The 19,581-nt window shown below is 50.2% G+C and overlaps 1 protein-coding gene across 1 annotated transcript; it reads right to left on the bottom strand.

Moving 5' to 3' along the window:
• Positions 1 to 245: 245 nt before the first annotated feature.
• Positions 246 to 4,116, bottom strand: LOC125546478 (putative ubiquitin-conjugating enzyme E2 23). The gene is made up of 5 exons (XM_087514545.1): positions 2,437 to 4,116; positions 2,212 to 2,337; positions 1,618 to 1,977; positions 1,038 to 1,119; positions 246 to 964 (listed from the first exon to the last, which is right to left on the bottom strand). Exons 1-5 carry the CDS (start codon positions 4,114 to 4,116, stop codon positions 246 to 248), a joined length of 2,967 nt encoding a protein of 988 aa, XP_087370671.1.
• Between the last annotated feature and the right edge of the window lie 15,465 nt (positions 4,117 to 19,581).

Here is a 19,581-nt window from a genome sequence, read left to right as displayed (position 1 = left end):
TATAGAAGGGAAGCATGTTTAATAAGCATAGCAAAATCCGTAACCTACAGGAGTATGTAATTGTTGTAGAACAAAAATGTGAATGATTACAAGACCACCACCATCACCAAAAATCATATATCTGCGTACCCCACTTTTCAGCTAATCCCCCCCCCCCCCCCCCCTTTCAATTTTGACGTAGCCCCCTCCCTATCCAAACTAATCTGTAGGTGTACCAAAGGTCTCACAATCACATATTCATCTGTCTAGTGAGTTGCTGAGAGCACATGGCAATTTGATTCACAGCTACGGTACTCTTCGCACCCGTCGGCTCGGATCTCTGTGAAGGCCGCCATGAGGCTTGGCACCACGTTGGTGAGTGCAAGCCTTAACCCAGCCGAGCACGGCTGCTTCCTACTCACTTCAGTGGCATGAGCATTGTCGACAATATTTCCCTGCAGCCACGCATTGCATGTCCTGAGCACAAACCTTCCCCTATGGCGGAAGTGTTCCTTAACGAATTCCTCAAATCCCTGAGGTGGCCGACGTAAAAGGTGTAGCATGGTCCGGAGGGTGAGCAGATAAGCATTCTCGCTGTAGGGCAGCGCATTGCGGAGGCCCTCCGGTTTGTCGACCATTGTCTCATAGCCAGTCTCATTGTAGTATGGTTTGTCATTGAGGACAAGGCCCTGGATGGAGACAACGACTTGGAGGAGGCTTGACGCCGTCGAGGACCAGACCTCGGTGCCCTCGCCACCGAATGTGTTTAGCAGGCTGAGGCACACTGTACCAGACTCGTAGAGGTTTGGATTGAGGCGTAGGCCGAAGGAGTGGTAATACACTTGCGGTGGGGCATCTGGGTACGAAGGAGGTAGCTGCAGATCGAAGAAGAAGAGGCCGTCATGGTACGGTGTCCCGCTCGCGCCCACCATCACCACCCGGAGCAGATCCATGCGGTCCTCGAACGCTCGCACGTAGATGGTTTCTGCAATTAAATAAGTGGATATTCATTTGTATCCATGCATATGGACCATGTATTTTGAGCTACACTCACATACCTGGTAAGTCGTTCTCCAGAATTTTCCATTCCTTTTGCACTGCTTTAGCCCAACTCTTCGCACGACTAGTGCCCTGCATTTCCTTGAAAAAAAGAGCGTTGATTAAAGTTCTACATTTAGCAAAATACGTTTTGTAATGACTTGTAACATGTTGTGTGGTCATTTACTAATTTTAAGTTAGGGAGTTTAGTTTTGCACTAAAAAACGAATGCCGTAAAATGGATTCCAGCGTTAGACAAACCATATTGTGCATGTAAACCTTCTTTACTCTAAACTTAATAGTTACTTACGTTCTTCATCATTTTCTAACATACTCCCTCCGTTTCTTTTTAGTCCGCATATAAGATTTGGTCAAAGTCAAACTACACAAAGTTTGACCAAATTTATATAAAAAAATATGAACATCTACGATACTAAAACTATATGGTATGAAAATAGTTTCATGGTGCATCTGATAATATTGATTTCATATTGTGAATGTTTATATTTTTTAATATAAAGTTAGTCAAACTCTACAAAGCTTGACTTTGACCAAACTTTATATGCAGACTAAAAACAAATGGAGGGAGTATATAATTACCTGGTCCGTAGTGTCAAGGTAGTGGTGATCCAGAGGGCTGATCTGCAGTACATCGAAACGTGGAAAGCAGAACGATTCATCGGAGCAACAGGTACCATGGCTGGTCACATCTACAGCAGCATCGCTGGTCCCCACTGCAGCACCACCGATACTATCATCGTTTGCGGGCGCGGGTAACTCTGAGCTTGGCAACGACGACGACGACGATGATCGCCAGTTCATCAAGTATCCTTTACCTCGAGCCACCATGTCGCTGGTCAATTGGAGCAAAGACCGGAATGAAGAACCAAAAAGTCTTGTCCTTGACATTGTCGTGCTGACGCTTTCGACACCGTTATCTAGATTCTGAAGATCAATGTCCTAAAATCAGATAACACATATAGCCATATCATTTGAGGTGAAAATCTATAAAAATGACTGCCGGAAGAAATTCCTACAGTTTCAGGTCAAAACACATATAGCCACATCAATTGAGGTGAATCCATCCATAAAATCATATTATCATCATAGTATAAATAGTACTTAATTTGGTGCCTACCAGGAGAAACTAAAATAGTCCCCAAGTGGATAATGTTTACAAAGATAGATATATACCGTGTTGGCAGCAACCGGTTCTTCGGGTGCGTCATCAATGCCATCGTCCTCTACCCAGTCGCCCATTTCAAGCCATAGCTCCATGTAGTTCTCGTCATTGACGACAACGATCTCATGGGGCCATACCTGCAGCTCGCCCAAACAAATCAACAACAACTAATGAGTTTAGTAGAGAATGTAACATAGTTGTAGATCTAAGAAAGGTACTAGAAACTACCCACGTACCGTTGACATGCTACCATCACCCCACTTGACTTGGACGTGCCCATTAGAAAGTTCAACTACCCGCCCCACCCATGAAAGATTGGCGGGAACGGCATTTTTCTTCTTGTTTCCCTGTAACAAGGGTGCACTTTTGCCGTCATCTGTTGATACTGATGGTAGGATACGAATGACAATATCACCATAGTAAGCAGAGTGGTTAGAGTCCAATCTTAGGTCATAAGCACTGACGGTATCATCGCACTCAACCTCCCTAGCCTCATCAGGATGCCCTGGCGTCTTGAACCATGATACACAAACCGTCTGGTCCTCGTATTGCATGCTCTTGACGATGCCCACACGCTCCGCTGGTCTAGTTCCAGGTGCGGCAATGCCGTTGTTGACACTAATAGTTGTCATGTCATCAATAGCGTCAACGGTGGCATTAACAGGAAGGTTGGCGACAACGTGTTGCCCGGGGAAGAACTCTTGCTCATTCCAGATCCCAAAGGGGACGATGGTCGCTGAAGGTCTGCCTTGTTGCCGTGTGCCGTCTTGCCACAGCACGTCTACGGTGGTGCACGTGTTGGCGACGAGCATGGGAAACTCCACCTCCACATGTCTCATGACTTGTGACCGTTGTGCCCGTCTATGGCCCTCAAAGACAAACTTCCTTAGCTGCTTCCGATAAAACCTCGCATCTTTCTGCTTCGTGGGAGGTACCACCTGAGAGGTTGATGCTTCACACTCTTCTTGATTGTCCTCTGAGCATGCATTATATTCCTCCTCCTCCCCATCATCATCATCATCATCATGATGTTGATCAGGAGAGCAAGCTGCACCCCCTTCGTTGGAACTAGTTTCAAGGAAAAAACAGCGGTCAGCAAGCCCCCAGCAGCAATCGTACGAGGCGCAGAAAAATGTTAGATCGTCTGGGTTCTGGTAGGCCGGAGGAGCGGATGCCTCCACTAGCTCCTTGTCGGTGCCACAATGCATTGATGCAACCCAGTAGACGAGGACGCCAGAGGTCTCCAGCGTCATGATGGTTCCTAGGTCTCGTTGAGGATGCCAATAGCCATTAAGCCACCGTGCCGCCTTGAAGATTGAACAAGCGTCCGGCCCGCCGACGGACTGCCCCTGGTGGAATATGCTGTTCATTTGGCAGCGACGCCTGGTGTGGCGGTTCTCACACACCGCCACAAGGTTCTTGGACTCCGCATCGCTGACCCTGCAGACGGCTCCGTCATCGAACAATACATCGATGTCGATCGACACCTCCACGACGCGGCCGAGCCACGGCCCGGACACGACAAAGTCGCCAAGGTTGAGGCTCCTGATGCGCCGCAGGCTAGATGGGGGCACTCCCCTGATGACCTTGATTGGCAGGCCTTTGTTGTCGAGCTTGGCCAGGTTGAGCATGGTGTTGACGCCGGTGATGACGCCGATTTGGCCGCCCATGTCGGAGGCCGATCCGACCAACTGTCCGGGGTACAGGTGGCTCCTGTCGACCACCTTGATGTCGCCGATGTTCTTGTACACAACACTGTCATCGATGCGCAGGAGCTCGAACTTGTCGACGGGGAGATAGTGGTTGTCCACCTCGCCGTCCGGGAGAACGAGACCTCGGTCGATGAGCATGGGGCCGGAACTCACGAGGTCGAGAAAGTAAAGATTGGGAGATTCCGCCGCGGGGACGACGTCCATCGTAACCGACTTTTCGGGCGAGAGCACGTACGTACGTACCAGAAGCTGGCGGCCTTATGCCGATTGCTTGCTTTCCGATCTCGTCCGGCGGATCGGTGGTGCTAGGTACATATGCTATATACCACGTACGGATTGTATTAGAATTCCTGTACTACTCGGACAAGTACCACGGCCTGCTTAATACAGATCGATCGCACACGACGGAAACTGTATATATAGAAAAAAAATGATCCTGAGTTCTAGCCTTATACGGATGAGGATTTTGTTCCTTCTACGATAGCAATACATTTTCTTTTCTTTTTCGATATCATAGGCGTCTAACATGCGTTCGTTTCTCCTCGTCACCCGATCGAAAATTCCCACCGCCTCATGCGACGTGCAGCGCCGTCTCATGGCAAGGTAGATGGAGAGAGGGAAGTACACTCTTTCCGGAGATGCAGAACCCATCTTAATAGTTTCTTCCCCTGACCTTAGACGGCTAGAACAAAATCTCTCTTCCAGACTTCACTGACGAGTCTGTAGATTTGCCTCCCCTCGTCTGCCGCTTCAGTGTTGGTGGCGGGGAGGGGAATCCCGGTGCCTCTCCTCCGATTAGTAGTTTATAGATTAGGGCTTTTTAGTTCTTGCAGGCACAACGCTCGGGCAGATGGTGGCGCTTCTTTTTCGAGTTTGTCTTGCTCCGATCCTCCTCAAGTTCGTTAGTCTGGACGTAGCTGACGGAGCTCCCTCCCCCAATCTCTCTCTCTCTTTCTCTCTCTCTCTCTCTCACACACACACATTCTCCACAAAACTAGCCAAGGCTGGGGGAGGGGCATGGCACCTGCAACTTTGTACATAGCTTCACTAGTGCGCGCGCGCGCACACACACACAGAGTCAAGGCACTAGGATTTGTAGTTGACAAGTAGAGAGGAAGAGAATCCATGGGCTCGGCCAAGAGTTGTTTTTCAAGTGTACAAAAATAGTTAGTAGACAATAGCCATATGAGATGCGCTACATAATTATGATTAATCTGATTTAGTCCCTAGCTCTGAGCTTGATCATGTGCTTAATGTTTAGATTTATGGATGCCTTTATGTTTGGTTTATGGATGCAAATTTCTCTTCGTATGCTTGTTTACTCTTGCCCAGATTAGATTGGTAGCCAATAGAGGGAGGGGTGTGCGTTAGTTGGATTCAATCTTGTAAGTAAACTACCGCATTGATAGAAAGTGGAAAATGCTTGTAGTGTATTGTTGCCGCTAAGGATATATATTTATAGGAGGAATAAAATGGGTCCTATATGACAGTTGTCATCATGCTTGAATCTTTGTGTTTACACTTAATTTTGGATGGTGCAGAAAGAATCTCGACCTACAAACAGACTATTAGCCATAAGATCTAGAGGGTATCCCTTAGTCTATGGAAATCATAGGTATTGCCTATATAAAATCAATACAGATATGCTACATTAATAGAAGATTCACAAATAAATCCAGGAAGACATGTAATTTCTTCATGCCTTACTATCACATTTAAGTTGAACAGATAGAAACATGTTTTAGTGTGTATTTTATTGAGAAATGTAAATCAATTATGAAAAATGTTTAAGTTCACCATAAAAATTAACAATCACTGTGAGTTGGAAAAATGACTTATAAATTAACATGTATTAACTTTTAGTATAAATGTTGATATTTATTTGACTCGCACCTGTGCCTAATATTTACTATATTTGACTCCATACTAAATCCATAGTATAGGTAGATATATAGTTATCCAGAGACTCTTCGTAATTGATGTTGCTCAAGCTCGCCATCGCCGGAGTCGGCTACGCTCCGGCGCAAGCCCCTCCGATTAGGCCTTGGCTTGTCGTCCCCACTCACATCTGTGGGGACGCGCCGAAGGGGTTCACCAGGGCAGAGATACCGGTTGCGAGAAGAAGGACTGGACCTGCTCCTTCGTGTCGTTGAGCTGCACCTCAAGCTAGATGTGATGGAACAACGCCATGGTCGTGACGGCGGAAGGCCGAAGGCGGGGGTGACGTGCTTGGCCAGCGCGATGGGACGGCGCGAGCCGGGCGGAGGAGGGGTGGTGCGGCGGCATACGACGGGAGCACGGGGCTGGGTGGTGGGGGCCATCAGGGATCACTTCGGCTTGGATCGCTCTTTCTCAGGAGGAGGGAGGAAGGAGGAGCAGATGAGCGCGGAGCGCGGCACCGGAAAATTCGGCTTCCCCCACGCCGCCTCCAAGATGGCGCCAGGTCTACGCATCTAGTTCAAGGTGCAGGAGGACGAGACCCCTGAGGAGGTCCCCGTCGACCTGACCACCACCGGAGTCTCCGCCCCGCCCAACCCGTTCGCCGCCCTTGCGTCGGACGTTACCGGGGACGATGACCCCAAGGCATAAGTGGGAGGGAGGTGCTCGCGCCGGAGCATGGGCGACAATATCTGCTTCTACAGCGGCTGCACAAGCTTCGTCCCGGGCCCGAGGACCACGTCGCGCGGCACCCCGAGCCCGAGGGCGTCCCCATGTGCGATGCCTTGCTCGTCCTCGTCATACTCCGACTTCCGCGTCGACCATGGCGACGCTGCGCGCGAGGCCGCTGCGCTCCGCCACGAGTATTCCAGGTTTGGGCTCCGCGTCGCCAACAACGGCCTCGGCGGCCGCTTCGCCATGCTCAGCGGCCGCCGTCACACTGGCCGAGCAGCTACGCCGCCTCCACCTCGGCACGTGCACACGCAGGCCATGCCAATTCCCCCGTGCTGCCAATGGCGCGCCTCGCCTCCTCTCCATCCTCTCCACCTCAGCTCCCCCGAGGTGCAGGCCATGTAGCGCTCGTCTCCCAGCAGAAAAGCACGCAGCCACGGGGCAGATGGTGATGCCCAAGAGCATCTCCATCAGTCAACCGGCTACCTGGAAATGACCAGGAGGGGTGCCAAAGGCAAGCATCGCATGACGAAGCCGGTGAATTTTGTCTCGACGAGATCATCTCGAATCCTGCAGTTCTCTTCCATTACGAACAATGACACTCACCTGTTCCATAAAATGCTTGTATCGATGCAATGCCAGGAGCAACATGAGTTTATGAGCCATGAAGTGGAGGGCGCGCAGGCTAGGGGGCGGCGGCGGCAGGGAGAAGGGCGGCTAGCTGGTCAAGTCCGCCGGCGGGCTGGTGTTCGAGGAGACCCGGCAATTCGCACACGGCATGGCCGAGCTCCGCCACCCGCACTAGAAGACCCAGGCCCGCCGCATTTGTTTTGAAAAGGAGGTTAAAGCCCCGGCCTCTGCATCAATCGATGCATATAGCCATCTTTATTAATTATCCCACAAAGGTCTGGCAAGTATATACATCAATCCACCCGAAGCCACCACTCACACCTACAAACTCGATAATATGGAGTGCTCTCACTCCCCATATCTAAAACTGGCGTCGTCGCTGATCCATCCACATAACCTACCGGGGCCAATAGCCAGTGCAGCCTACCTAAAGGGCACACCACATGCATACGTTTTAGAAGCCACCATCATCATCGGACCACTGACCCATCTTTAGGATAGAGATCCGCATCATCTTTGCCAGTCCAAACATCCGTCGCCGCCACCACGGCACCCAACAAGACCACCGCCCTGCGCTCGTTCGTCTAGACGCGAAGACTCTGGAAGATCCATCGTGCGTAGCACCTGCCAACCAGGCATGACTCAGCTTAGCACCTGTCGGTCAGCCATGACTTGATAGCTCCACCGATGCTCCGTGCAAGACAAAGCCGCTCCACCTCCCGCCTTTGTCTCCCAGCGCTGCTCCACAAACGATACTCCCAAGAGAGAAACAACACCGTAGTACCGCCATCGTCCAATCTGGAAGACCAGATCCTAGGGTTTCCCCTGAAGCAGCACGGGTGGGTTGACAACTGCTACACGACGACGCCTTATCAAGGTAACGGCGCAAAATGCCGCCATCGCCCACCAACGGCTCGGTTTTCACCGGCAACTATGTCTCCCCGACTCGTAGCCGAGACTGCTGACGAATTTCGATATTCGACCACCCAGCCACGGGCTGGCCACCTCTGACGAAAGTGATGACCACCATTGCTGGCTGCACCAGTCAGAATAGATCTAACTAAAGGTGCCGCCGACGCGACCACCAGGCCCTCAAAGCCGCCGTCGCCGCCCAAACAGGGCAGGCCGGCGCGCCCGCAGCTTGCGCCGCCTCCGACGCCGCCGCGCACAGCCATCGCCGGCACCTCCACAGCCGCCATTAGGATGCCAGCCGGCCGCCACACCGTCGTAATCCGGATCTGGGCCGTCATGAACCAGATCGTCCCCGCCGCAGTCCAGATTGGGGTCACACCATCGAGCCAGGGCGCCCCGCGTCACCCTATGACCCGCGAGAGGGAGGGGTGCCTCCGCCGCCACGGTCGCACGCATAAGCTATGCCCGGCACTGACCACCGGCAGCGACGGAGGGGAGGGAGAGGAAGGAGCGGTGACCCGGCAGCTAGGGTTGGAGCCCCTCGGTTGAGCGCGCACGCGCGGGGGGGGGGGGGGGAGGGAGGGGAACCCCCCAGGCCTGCCGCATGGTCATCGAGGTACCCTCTGCTCCTATGGCCACGCGACACGCTGTGATGCCCAAGAGCATCTCCATCCAAGCCCTCCAGGTCGACGGCGGCGGCGAGAAGGGCGGCCAGTTCTCGAGGGCCACCGGCGGGCTGGAGTTGGAGGTGTGCAACAAGTGAGATCATCATCCAAGCCCTACACTACTGCTACTCCATCCCGCGGTTCTGTTCCATTTGGATCAATGGGGCTAACCTGTTCGACAATTTGCATGTGCAGATGCAATACGAGCAGCAGCGATGTGGAGGGCGTGAAGGTGCAGGAGCGCAAGGGCAGCAGCGGTGGCATCGAGAAGGGCAGCCAGCTGGTCAAGTCCGCCGGCGGGATGGAGTTGAAGGTGTACAGCTCGGGCATGTTGGAGCAGTTGCAGTGCAACAAGTGCGAGGAGACCTGGGGCATGCCTGTACAGCGAGTAGTGGCATCGCCGAGCTCCGACCAACATCCGCCACCCATGCTACAAGTCCCAGGAGCATGTTAAGCATAGATGTCATTGTTATGATTTGTTTGTAGTCAGTAGTCACTGTTGCTTTCTTTTCTGCTAGGCTTGATGTTTCGGTTCCTAATCGTAGTATGTCAGTCTAGCATGAGTTGGTTTTTTCTCCACATCTATAAGTTGTTCCAGTTCTCAACGGTGCACTGCCGGGCAATAGCTTGAGTGCTTGAAAACTTGTGATCGCCAGTTGCATTTTGAGTTCAGATTGCTACAGGAGTAAGACCAAATCCAACGTGCCGACCAAAAAGATAGTGATTTTGTCCATTTGAATCGGCCGCCCGTTCGGCGTCCGCCCTGTTTATAATTTGGGTCAGCAGTGCGCCCAACGCCCTAGACCAGTTTCATGCCCGCACACAAATTTGAAAAGGCCCGCGGCCGTAGATCATGCTAGCGGCCATGCCGTCGCCCAAAGTTCATGTCGACACCATGCCAGCGGCCGACATACAATGCCAACTCCAAAAAAACACCACATAGTTCATATTGGCGCACTTGCTAGCGGTCGGCACAAATGCCAGCACACAAAAAGGGGCGGGAAATTCAACCACGCCATCTCGGTCGTGGTCATGACAACACACTTGCCCGGCATGCAAAAAAGGGATGGAAGTCGCCGCCATAGATCACTCGCCGTCGAACTTGAGCATGTCGTCCTGCATCTTCTCGAACCATGGCCTCTTCCTCGGCGACACGGTGTTGAGGTCGACCTTCTTGATTTCCAACCCCGTCATCATGCTAGCGAGAGCCACTTCTTTCGCCTTGGTCTTGGCATTGGTGGCCTTGATGTCTAGCATCTTGGCTTGCTTCTCCGCCTCCATCTCAAGCATTCTCGTTTGCTTCTCCGCCTTCATCTCAAGCCTTCTCATTGGATCTCCATGAAGGCATTCATTTGCTCTTTCTTGTCTTGCCGATGCTTCCCCTCCCTTGAGTCCTTCTTGGTCATCATGCTCTCCACGGTTGCGATCAAGGCGATCGATGCCACATCCCGCTTGTCCTTCTTCTTGGAGTTGGTCTTCCCCCGCAGCCGCTGCTTCGTCCCTTGCGTCCGCCGCGTGCCTCCAACCCTTCCTCTTCGCCGACTCCGCGGCCCGCTTCTCAGGCATTAGATGCTTCTTCTTCTTGGACGACGCGACGGTCTTGCGCCGGGGAGGGGGGGGAGGGCTTGCCTTTACCGGAGGGGACGGATGTGATGTCGGACGAGGCGAGGAGGGCGAGGCCGGCAGTGGCATCGAGGGCGTCGTTCATGGCGAGCGGCGGGGAGTGCGTGCGGGCGGGATGGTTTTTGGGAAAGTGGAGGGAAATGGTGTAGTCTTTGCCACCGACTGGCGGGCCAGGGGTAGTAGTTGGCGCACGGCGCGCGCTTCCGTCTCATGTCTGCGTCGACCTAAATGAGGCTCAAAATTAGACCGCGAATGTGTCGGCAGGCGGACGAAATATGGACGCGCGTCCATTTGGGTCGGCGCGTTGAGACGAAAAGCGGACGCGTCCGTTTGAGTCGGCGCTATATTTAAATAGCACTGTAGCATTAAATCAAGGACTTAAAAAAGACCTCAAATGATTCGAATGCACTAGTTATGTTTTATTAGTTGCATAAACATTACTTAATCACTGCTAATAGGAGGAGTACGACAAAGTGGTTGCTACTCCCATTTGTCCGCTTCGAGGGACAAGGGCGCACAGGACAGCCAGCCAGCAACCGAACTCAGGTGAGCGGTGGGGTCCACCACTTTGATGACATTTTGGCTGATTGTTTACTTTCTGCCCTAAGCTGCAGCCGAAAGCTAGTACTTATAGATGTTTGCAAAGTTTGTCTAATTTGCGCTAGATTTTACCAGGTAAACGAGAAACAAATTTCGTTTAGTGCAAATTATCTGTAGCGCAAAACATTTGCATTAGATGTACAAAAAACCACTAGAAAGAATGCTAGAAAATCCAAAATTTGAGTGCAACACTAAAGAAATCATGAGCTCATAATTTTTGAACAAGAAATATACAGGGATGTGTTGTACAATTTTTTTAGAAAAAGAACTTTGGACCTAGACACGCATGGTGGCGCTGCGAGAAGGCCTCCTTGCTCCCGGCTGGGGTGTTGATGATGAACCTCATATGGAGGATTATGCGTACCTTCTATGAGGACAAATTACAGTGTAGCACCTTGGGAAGATCCACACTACTACCTATTGGGGGATAGCACTGGAGGGAAGGGAGAGGGACGACCACCTCCGGCCAACTTGCTGATGCTGCCGCAGCGGTGTCCTCCGCCCACCCCCTTTGGCCGTGAGGAGGTCGGGGTCAGCCGTGAGGATGTCGGCGTCGGGGATGAGCCGAAGGTCAAGGCAGTCGTGAGGATGTGGGGGACGAGGCGAAGGCTGAGGCGGTCCGTAGCAAGGTGGGCGGGCGGGGATGAGCTGGAGGCCAGGGCTGGCTGTGGTAGCAAGGAAGATGAAGGTGGGCGACGGGGACGAGGTGGATGCAGCGCCACCAGCAGGTTCGGTGGCTTCCCACCATTGTTGCTCTATCATCAGCAGTCCCACCGTGCATTTTGCTTCTCCTTGCGTGTTGGTTCCCTCCCAGTGCCATCACTGGTAGAAAAAGGGCCTATAGTCCCGGTTCGTAAGGGCCTTTAGTCCCGGTTCGTGAACCGGGACTAAAGTGTCGGTACTAATACCTCCCACCTTTAGTCCCGGTTCAATCCAGAACCAGGACTAAAGGCCCTCCACGTGGGCAGTGCGCAGAGCCCCGTCAGGAGACCCTTTGGTCCCGGTTGGTGGCACCAACCGGGACCAATAGGCATCCACGCGTCAGCATTTCTATGGCTGGATTTTTTGTTTTTTTTTGAAAGGGGGGGGGGTTGGGGGTTTTGGGGGGTTAATTTTGGTGTTTCATATATTGTGTTAGCTAGCTATAATTAATAGAGAGAAGTGTCCTCTCTTATGTCCGTGCTGGGTCGACGCTACGTACTATACATACGTATAGAGAGGACTAGACACGCTGGCTAGCTAGTAAGCAAACGAAGGAAACAGAAGATCATGATGAACATGTATGCATACAGAGAGAAGTGATATCGACCACCTCTCTTTCTTCGAGAGATTGGTCGAACAATAAGTTCTCGTATATCTATCTGACACTACCGGCTACATATATACAGTAATTATCTCTTACAAATATAATCATACGGATTCAGGGTCAACATAGAATTCTCCGTCTTCAGGGATCACGTGGTCAAGAAAGAATGCCGCCAATTCCTCTTGAATTCCTCGCATGCGAGCTGGTGCTAGGAGTTCATCCCGCTTCCGAAACATCTAATTTAAAGAAGGGGGTCAATACATATATATATGAATGAATGAAACTCAACACAAATGATGGTAATAAAATAAAATTGTGAATGTTGTTATTTACGTACTTCATATTATTCGTCAGTGTAGCCCCGCTCACAGGTCGTGTGGCGGATGGACTCGCAAACATAGTATCCACAGAAATCATTCCCTTGTTGCTGCCACAACCACTTTACAAGAAATAGAGGTTAATCAAACTGATAAGCAAGAATGCCAAATGGTATTGATGAAACTAGCGCTTGAATGACTAGTAGATGCGCTTAAAATGCTACTATAGCTAGTACTTACTTTCGGGTGTCTAAATTGCAGCTCCTTCGGCAGTTCCGGAGCTTTTCTGGTGAATTTTCTCCAAACCCTGCCGGACAAAGAAAACAATTACTTGATATATCAGGAAATGAACAAAGTTGCTGATATGGTGGATAATGATCGATTTAACTTACTTCTCGAGTATTTGAGTCATGTCTGCATAGTCCTTGGGATCTTTTCGTCTTGAGTCTAAGACGGTTACTAGTCCCTGCTCAAGCTTAATATGTAGGAGAATATAGTGGAAACTGCACACGCATGCATAACTCATCAATTACATTACTATAACCTTGACTAATATATAAGGGAAACCGAATACGCACAAGACAGTAACACTCACTTGAAGTTGTAAGGAAAGAGTATTATATCTTTGTTTTGATTTATTATCAACGATTCTAGCATGCTGGCCTCGGTTTCTGTGGCATGAAATTTAACCTGAGTTGCATCTATGAGATATGTGTTAATGAACCCAATATCACCGACTTGTCTTTTCTTCAATTCGACGATCTTCAATCTGCATAATATAGTGAGGATGATTATAAATACATGCAATGAAAGAGCTGAGCTATATGGAGAGACTTAATGACAGAAGTAGTAGTACTTACAGACAGTAGCAGGTGACCGTTGCTTTATCGAGGGCCAATTGATTGAAAAACTGATAGAACTCCTTAAATGGAACAGGCAACAGATCAATTCCAACGAGGTCATGCTCCTTTTTAACTTTCAAATACAAAGTACTCCTCCCCCCAGAGTCTCTGCAGATTTTCAAGTACCAATCATGCAATCTTCGCATCTTCGCATCATCGTTGATAGAGACCTTTCATCTCTGACGAGAGGCTTCCCGTACTCGTATCTTTGTATCTGCACGTCCATGGGTTCATAATGTACTTCGTCGGGCAGGTAATCTGCAAGATTGCTATAACCGGGCACCATCCTCGGATCATTATCGACGTTGTGGCTAGGCACCTTGAGCGGGGGGCACGATTGCTTCGCTTGTTCGCCGAGCTGGGCAATTTGTTTCCCAGCTCGTCGTTCTTTCAGCCTTTGATCACTGACAGTACTTCCCGACCGCTCCGCTTCGGCAACTTCCTTTCCAATAATGCGGTCATAGTTTCCTTTCGGCGGATCAGACTTCGGTGGTTTTGTCAGGGCAGCCAGAGTGCGCTTCACTTTCACCCGATCTACCTTCTCCTCCGGAGGTGGATGTTTCTTTGCTTTCACCCCTTCAAAGAATTTCTTCACTTCTTCTCGCGCGATCTCGGCGTTCTCCTCCTGGGTCCTCTCGTATGGTAACTTCTCTGGAGTCTTCAGAGAAGGACCGAATCTGTATGTCCTCCCGCCTCTGGTTGTACTGCTAGACGCCGACCGAGCAGACGTAGCGGTTGTCTTCTTTACTTTCTTAAGCAGCGGAGGAGAAGGACTACGACGCGCCGGAGCAGCTGGAGCGGCGGCAAGTCTCTTCCGCCCTTGCTGACGAGGCGGAGAAGGAGGAGGCTGGCTGCTCGGGCGCGTCGGCGCAGGCGGAGAAGGAGGCGGAGTGCCGCCGCGCGCCGGAGAAGGAGCCGGCCGAGGGCCCTGATCGTCACTCGCCGGAGGAGGAGGAGGCGGTGGAGGCGGAGTGCCCTGACTCGCCGGAGGAGGAGGAGGAGGCGTCCAGTTCGGAAGGTTGATGAGCTCCTTCCGCCATAGGCATGGAGTCTTCAAAGCAGACCCCAGCCGAGTCTCCCCTTCACCGGTAGGGTGGTCAAGCTGGAGGTCCTCAAATCCCTCCGTTATCTCATCCACCATCACCCTAGCATATCCTTCTGGAATCGGCCGGCAGTGAAAAGTTGCGCCGGGTTCAGTAGGATAAACAGAGCCAACAGCCGCCTTGACCTTCAAATTCATCCATTGCGTCATAAGGTGGCAATTTTGAGACTCCGTGATAGCATCCACGGGATAGCTGGCAGGAGCCGTCAAGGCATGCTCTGGCTGAAGCAGCTCGGTGGAAGCCACGCTGCTTCTGCGCTGAGATGGCGGGGTAGCTTCGGGGGAGGCTTCGGCAGTACATTTGCTGCGATTTGCTTCTCGTTCCTCTATCGCGTCCACCCTTGCTTGCAGCGCCTGCATTTGTGTCTGCTGCACTTTTTTCCTCCTCTCATGGGATTTGTAACCGCCTGCGTCCGGAAACCCAACCTTCCACGGAACGGAGCCTGGCGTGCCTCATGTCCGTCCAGGGTGCTCAGGATTCCCGAGGGCCATTGTGAGCACGTCGTTCTCTCTGTCTGGAAAGAACGTCCCTTCCTGCGCTGCTTCGATATACTGCTTAAGCTTACTGACTGGTATGTCCATTTGATCGTTCGTCCAAATGCACTTCCCTGTTTCAGGGTCCAGGGTTTCGCCAGCCCCGAAGAACCAAGTCCGGCAACGGTCTGGCCAGTTAATTGTCTCTGGTTCGATCCTTTTATGAACCAGATCATTCTCAGTCTTGGACCACTTAGGCCGGGCTACGAGGTAGCCACCTGACCCCGTGCAATGGTGAAGCTTCTTCTTCGCAGCATTTTGCTTGTTTGTCGCCGACATCTTCTTACTCTTTTCCGATGTCTTGTGGGCCACAAATGCGGACCAGTGATCTCTGATATTCTCATATCTGCCCTTGAATTCTGGTGTCTCATTATTTTCGACAAACTTATTCAGCTCTTTCTTCCACCTCCTGAATAGTTCTGCCATCCTCTTCAGAGCAAAAGACTTGATTAATTTCTCTTTAACTGGGTTCTCTGGATTATCCTCAGGTGGTAGGGTGAAATTTGACTTCAGCTCAGTCCAAAGATCATTTTTCTGCATATCATTGACATAAGAGACCTCAGGGTCTTCTGTAGCCGGCTTAAACCATTGCTGGATGCTTATCGGGATCTTGTCCCTAACCAGAACCCCGCACTGAGCAACAAATGCGCTCTTTGTCCGGAGGGGTTCAATAGGTTGGCCGTCGGGCGCGATTGCTATGATCTCAAACTTTTCATCCGAGCTCAACTTTTTCTTCGGGCCTCGTCTCTTTACCGAAGTTGTGCTCGATCCGGAGGGCTAGAAAAAAGAACAAAGACTTAATTAATATGTGTACATACCAAAACAATGAATGCATCAATCAGCTAGTCAGCATAGGCTTAACTAATATATATACCTGGCCGGACTCGGTTCGGTCACCGGAGCCGTCCTCATGTTCTTCTTCTTGCACCGGCATTAGGTCACCGTAGCCAGCTTGTTCACCCTCTCCTTCCAGACCATCGGTTTCGTTGAGAAACAACGAGATGGCATCACTTCCTTCTGCGATTATGTCCCTCAACAACGCTTCTTTTGTTGCTTCGTCTAGGGTGGTGTCCATAGTTTCTACAAATATTTACAACATGGCAATTATTATTCAAACATGATAGATGGATATACTAGTGCCAAACGTAGAACTAGCTACCTAATCATAGTAAGCTATCGGGAGGGGGTATATATCGACAACGACGACACTACATCTATGTCCCTCAACGACCCTCGTTCCCGATAAAAAAAAGAGGAAGAAGAAGAAAAATAAGAGGAGAAGATCTCCTCTATTCTTTCTTCTCCTCTTTTCTTCTTCTTCCTCTTCTTTTTTTATCCTCTTCTTCCTCTCATGTTCGATAGGATCGCCGAGGGGTCGGGAGGTTGCGTAGTGTCTCAAGATTTAACAAAACCATGTCTTCATCATTAGGCGAAAGTAACATGTGCATGATGGTACGAAGCTCTTCAAAGTTGTTCTGGAACGGACTCCCAGATAGGATAATCCGCCTTTTGGTACAAAGTTCAGCAAGAGCCTTCCGAATATCGCTATTTGGAAGGCCTTTGCTGAATTGGTACCAAAAGGCGGATTATTCTATCCGGGACTCCATTCCAAAACAACTTTGCAGAACTTCGTACCAACATGCCCTGGTTACTTCCGGCTAATGATGAAGGCATGGATTTCTTCAATACTTTGACACTAGGAAACCTCTCTCGACCCCTCGGCGATCCTCGACCCCTCGAACCCTCGACGACCCTGGAACCCTCGACCCCTAGACGACCCTCTTCTTCCTCTCATGTTCGAGAGGATCGCCGAGGGGTCGGGAGGTTGCCTAGTGTCAAAGGATTCAACAAAACCATGTCTTCATCATTAGGCGAAAGTAACATGTGCATGATGGTACGAAGCTCTTCAAAGTTGTTCTGGAACGGAGTCCCAGATAGGATAATTCGCTTTTTGGTACAAAGTTCAGCAAGAGCCTTCCGAATATCGCTATTTGGAAGGCCTTTGCTGAATTCGTACCAAAAAGCGGATTATTCTATCCGGGACTCCATTCCAGAATAACTTTGCAGAACTTCGTACCAACATGCCCTGGTTACTTCCGGCTAATGATGAAGGCATGGATTTCTTCAATACTTTGACACTAGGAAACCTCTCTCTACTTCCGGCTAATAAGAAGAAGAAGAAGAAGAAGAAGAAGAAGAAAAGAAGAAAAAAAAGAGGAGAAGAAGAAAGGAATAGGGGAGAAAAGAGAAAATAGAATATATTCTATTTTCTCTTCTTCTCCACTATTCCTTTCTTCTTCTCCTCTTCTTTTTCTTCTTTTTTCTTCTTCTTATTTATTTCTCCTCTTCTTTTCGGTAGAGGAAACCCTAAATAGCTAGCAAGTTTCGTGGGTGTGAGATACATGTGGCCTTCGGTGTCGGACACTACATCCACGTCCCACAAGTGACGTGGGCGTCGAAGCCCGCGCCACTTGTGGGATGTGGGTGTAGTGTCCGACACCGATGGTACATGTATCTCACACCGACGATACTTTCTATTTAGGGTTTCTCCTCTACCGCTCCTCGACCTCTCGACGACCCTCGTTCCCGATAAAATAAAGAGGAGACCTATCTTGTTAAGGCCAGGAATGAAGTCAACACAAAACCCGATAACATCCTCTGTTTGATGGCCCATGGAGATGCTTCCTTCTGGCCTAGCGCGGTTACGGACATATTTCTTTAGGACTCCCATGAACCTCTCAAAGGGGAACATATTGTGTAGAAATACGGGCCCCAGGATGACAATCTCGTCGACTAGATGAACTAGGACGTGTGTCATGATATTGAAGAAGGATGGTGGGAACACCAGCTCGAAACTGACAAGACATTGCGCCAAATCACTCCTTAGCCTTGGTACGATTTCTGGATCGATCACCTTCTGAGAGATTACATTGAGGAATGCACATAGCTTCACAATGGCTAATCGAACGTTTTCCGGTAGAAGCCCCCTCAATGCAACCGGAAGCAGTTGTGTCATAATCACGTGGCAGTCATGAGACTTTAGATTCTGAAACTTTTTCTCTGGCATATTTATTATTCCCTTTATATTCGACGAGAAGCCAGTCGTGACCTTCATACTGAGCAGGCATTCAAAGAAGATTTCTTTCTCTTCTTTCGTAAGAGCGTAGTTGGCAGGACCTTTATACTGCTTCGGAGGCATGCCGTCTTTTTCGTGCAAACGTTGCAGGTTCTCTCGTGCCTCAGGTGTATCTTTTGTCTTCCCATACACGCCCAAGAAGCCTAGCAGGTTCACGCATAGGTTCTTCGTCACATGCATCACGTCGATTGAGGAGCGGACCTCTAGGTCTTTCCAGTAGGGTAGGTCCCAAAATATAGATTTCTTCTTCCACATGGATGCGTGTCCCTCAGCGTCATTCGGAAGAGCTAGTCCACCGGGACCCTTTCCAAAGATTACGTAGTGTAAATCATTGACCATAGCAAGCACGTGATCACCGGTGCGCATGGCGGGCTTCTTCCGGTGATCTGCCTCGCCTTTGAAATGCTTGCCTTTCTTTCGACATTGATGGTTGGTCGGAAGAAATCGACGATGGCCCAGGTACACATTCTTCCTGCATTTGTCCAGGTATATACTTTCAGTGTCATCTAAACAGTGCGTGCATGCGTGGTATCCTTTGTTTGTCTGTCCTGAAAGGTTACTGAGAGCGGGCCAATCGTTGATGGTCACGAACAGCAACGCCTTAAGGTTAAATTCCTCCTGTCTGTGCTCATCCCACATGCGTACACCATTTCCATTCCACAGCTGTAAAAGTTCTTCACCTAATGGCTTTAGGTACACATCAATTTCGTTGCCGGGTTGCTTAGGGCCTTGGATGAGAACTGGCATCATAATGAACTTCCGCTTCATGCACATCCAAGGAGGAAGGTTATACATACATAGAGTCATGGGCCAGGTGCTGTGATTGCTGCTCTGCTCCCCGAAAGGATTAATGCCATCCGCGCTTAAAGCAAACCATACATTCCTTGGGTCCTTTGCAAACTCATCCCGGTACTTTCTCTTGATTTTTCTCCACTGCGACCCGTCAGCGGGTGCTCTCAACTTCCCATCTTTCTTTCGGTTCTCACTGTGCCATCGCATCAACTTGGCATGCTCTTCATTTCTGAACAGACGTTTCAACCATGGTATTATAGGAGCATACCACATCACCTTCGCAGGAACCCTCTTCCTGAGGGTGCCGTCAACATCACCAGGGTCATCTCGTCTGATCTTATACCGCAACGCACCGCATACCGGGCATGCGTTCAGATCCTTGTATGCACCGCGATAGAGGATGCAGTCATTAGGGCATGCATGTATCTTCTCCACCTCCAATCCTAGAGGGCATACGACCTTCTTTGCTGCGTATGTACTGTCGGGCAATTCGTTATCGTTTGGAAGCTTCTTCTTCAATATTTTCAGTAGCTTCTCAAA

Source organism: Triticum urartu, chromosome 3A (genome assembly GCF_056163025.1).
Source record: "Triticum urartu cultivar PI428250 chromosome 3A, HENAU_Tu73, whole genome shotgun sequence".
NCBI lineage: Eukaryota > Viridiplantae > Streptophyta > Magnoliopsida > Poales > Poaceae > Triticum > Triticum urartu.
This window is presented reverse-complemented; position numbering and strand designations above follow the sequence as displayed.

Excerpts from the sequence above, each read along its gene's own strand:
- LOC125546478 (XM_087514545.1), bottom strand. The coding sequence starts at position 4,116 with ATGGACGTCGTCCCCGCGGCGGAATCTCCCAATCTTTACTTTCTCGAC. Across the intron at positions 1,978-2,211 it reads AACCGGTTGCTGCCAACACG|GACATTGATCTTCAGAATCT; the intron begins GTATATATCTAT and ends ATCTGATTTTAG. Across the intron at positions 965-1,037 it reads TCTGGAGAACGACTTACCAG|AAACCATCTACGTGCGAGCG; the intron begins GTATGTGAGTGT and ends ATTTAATTGCAG.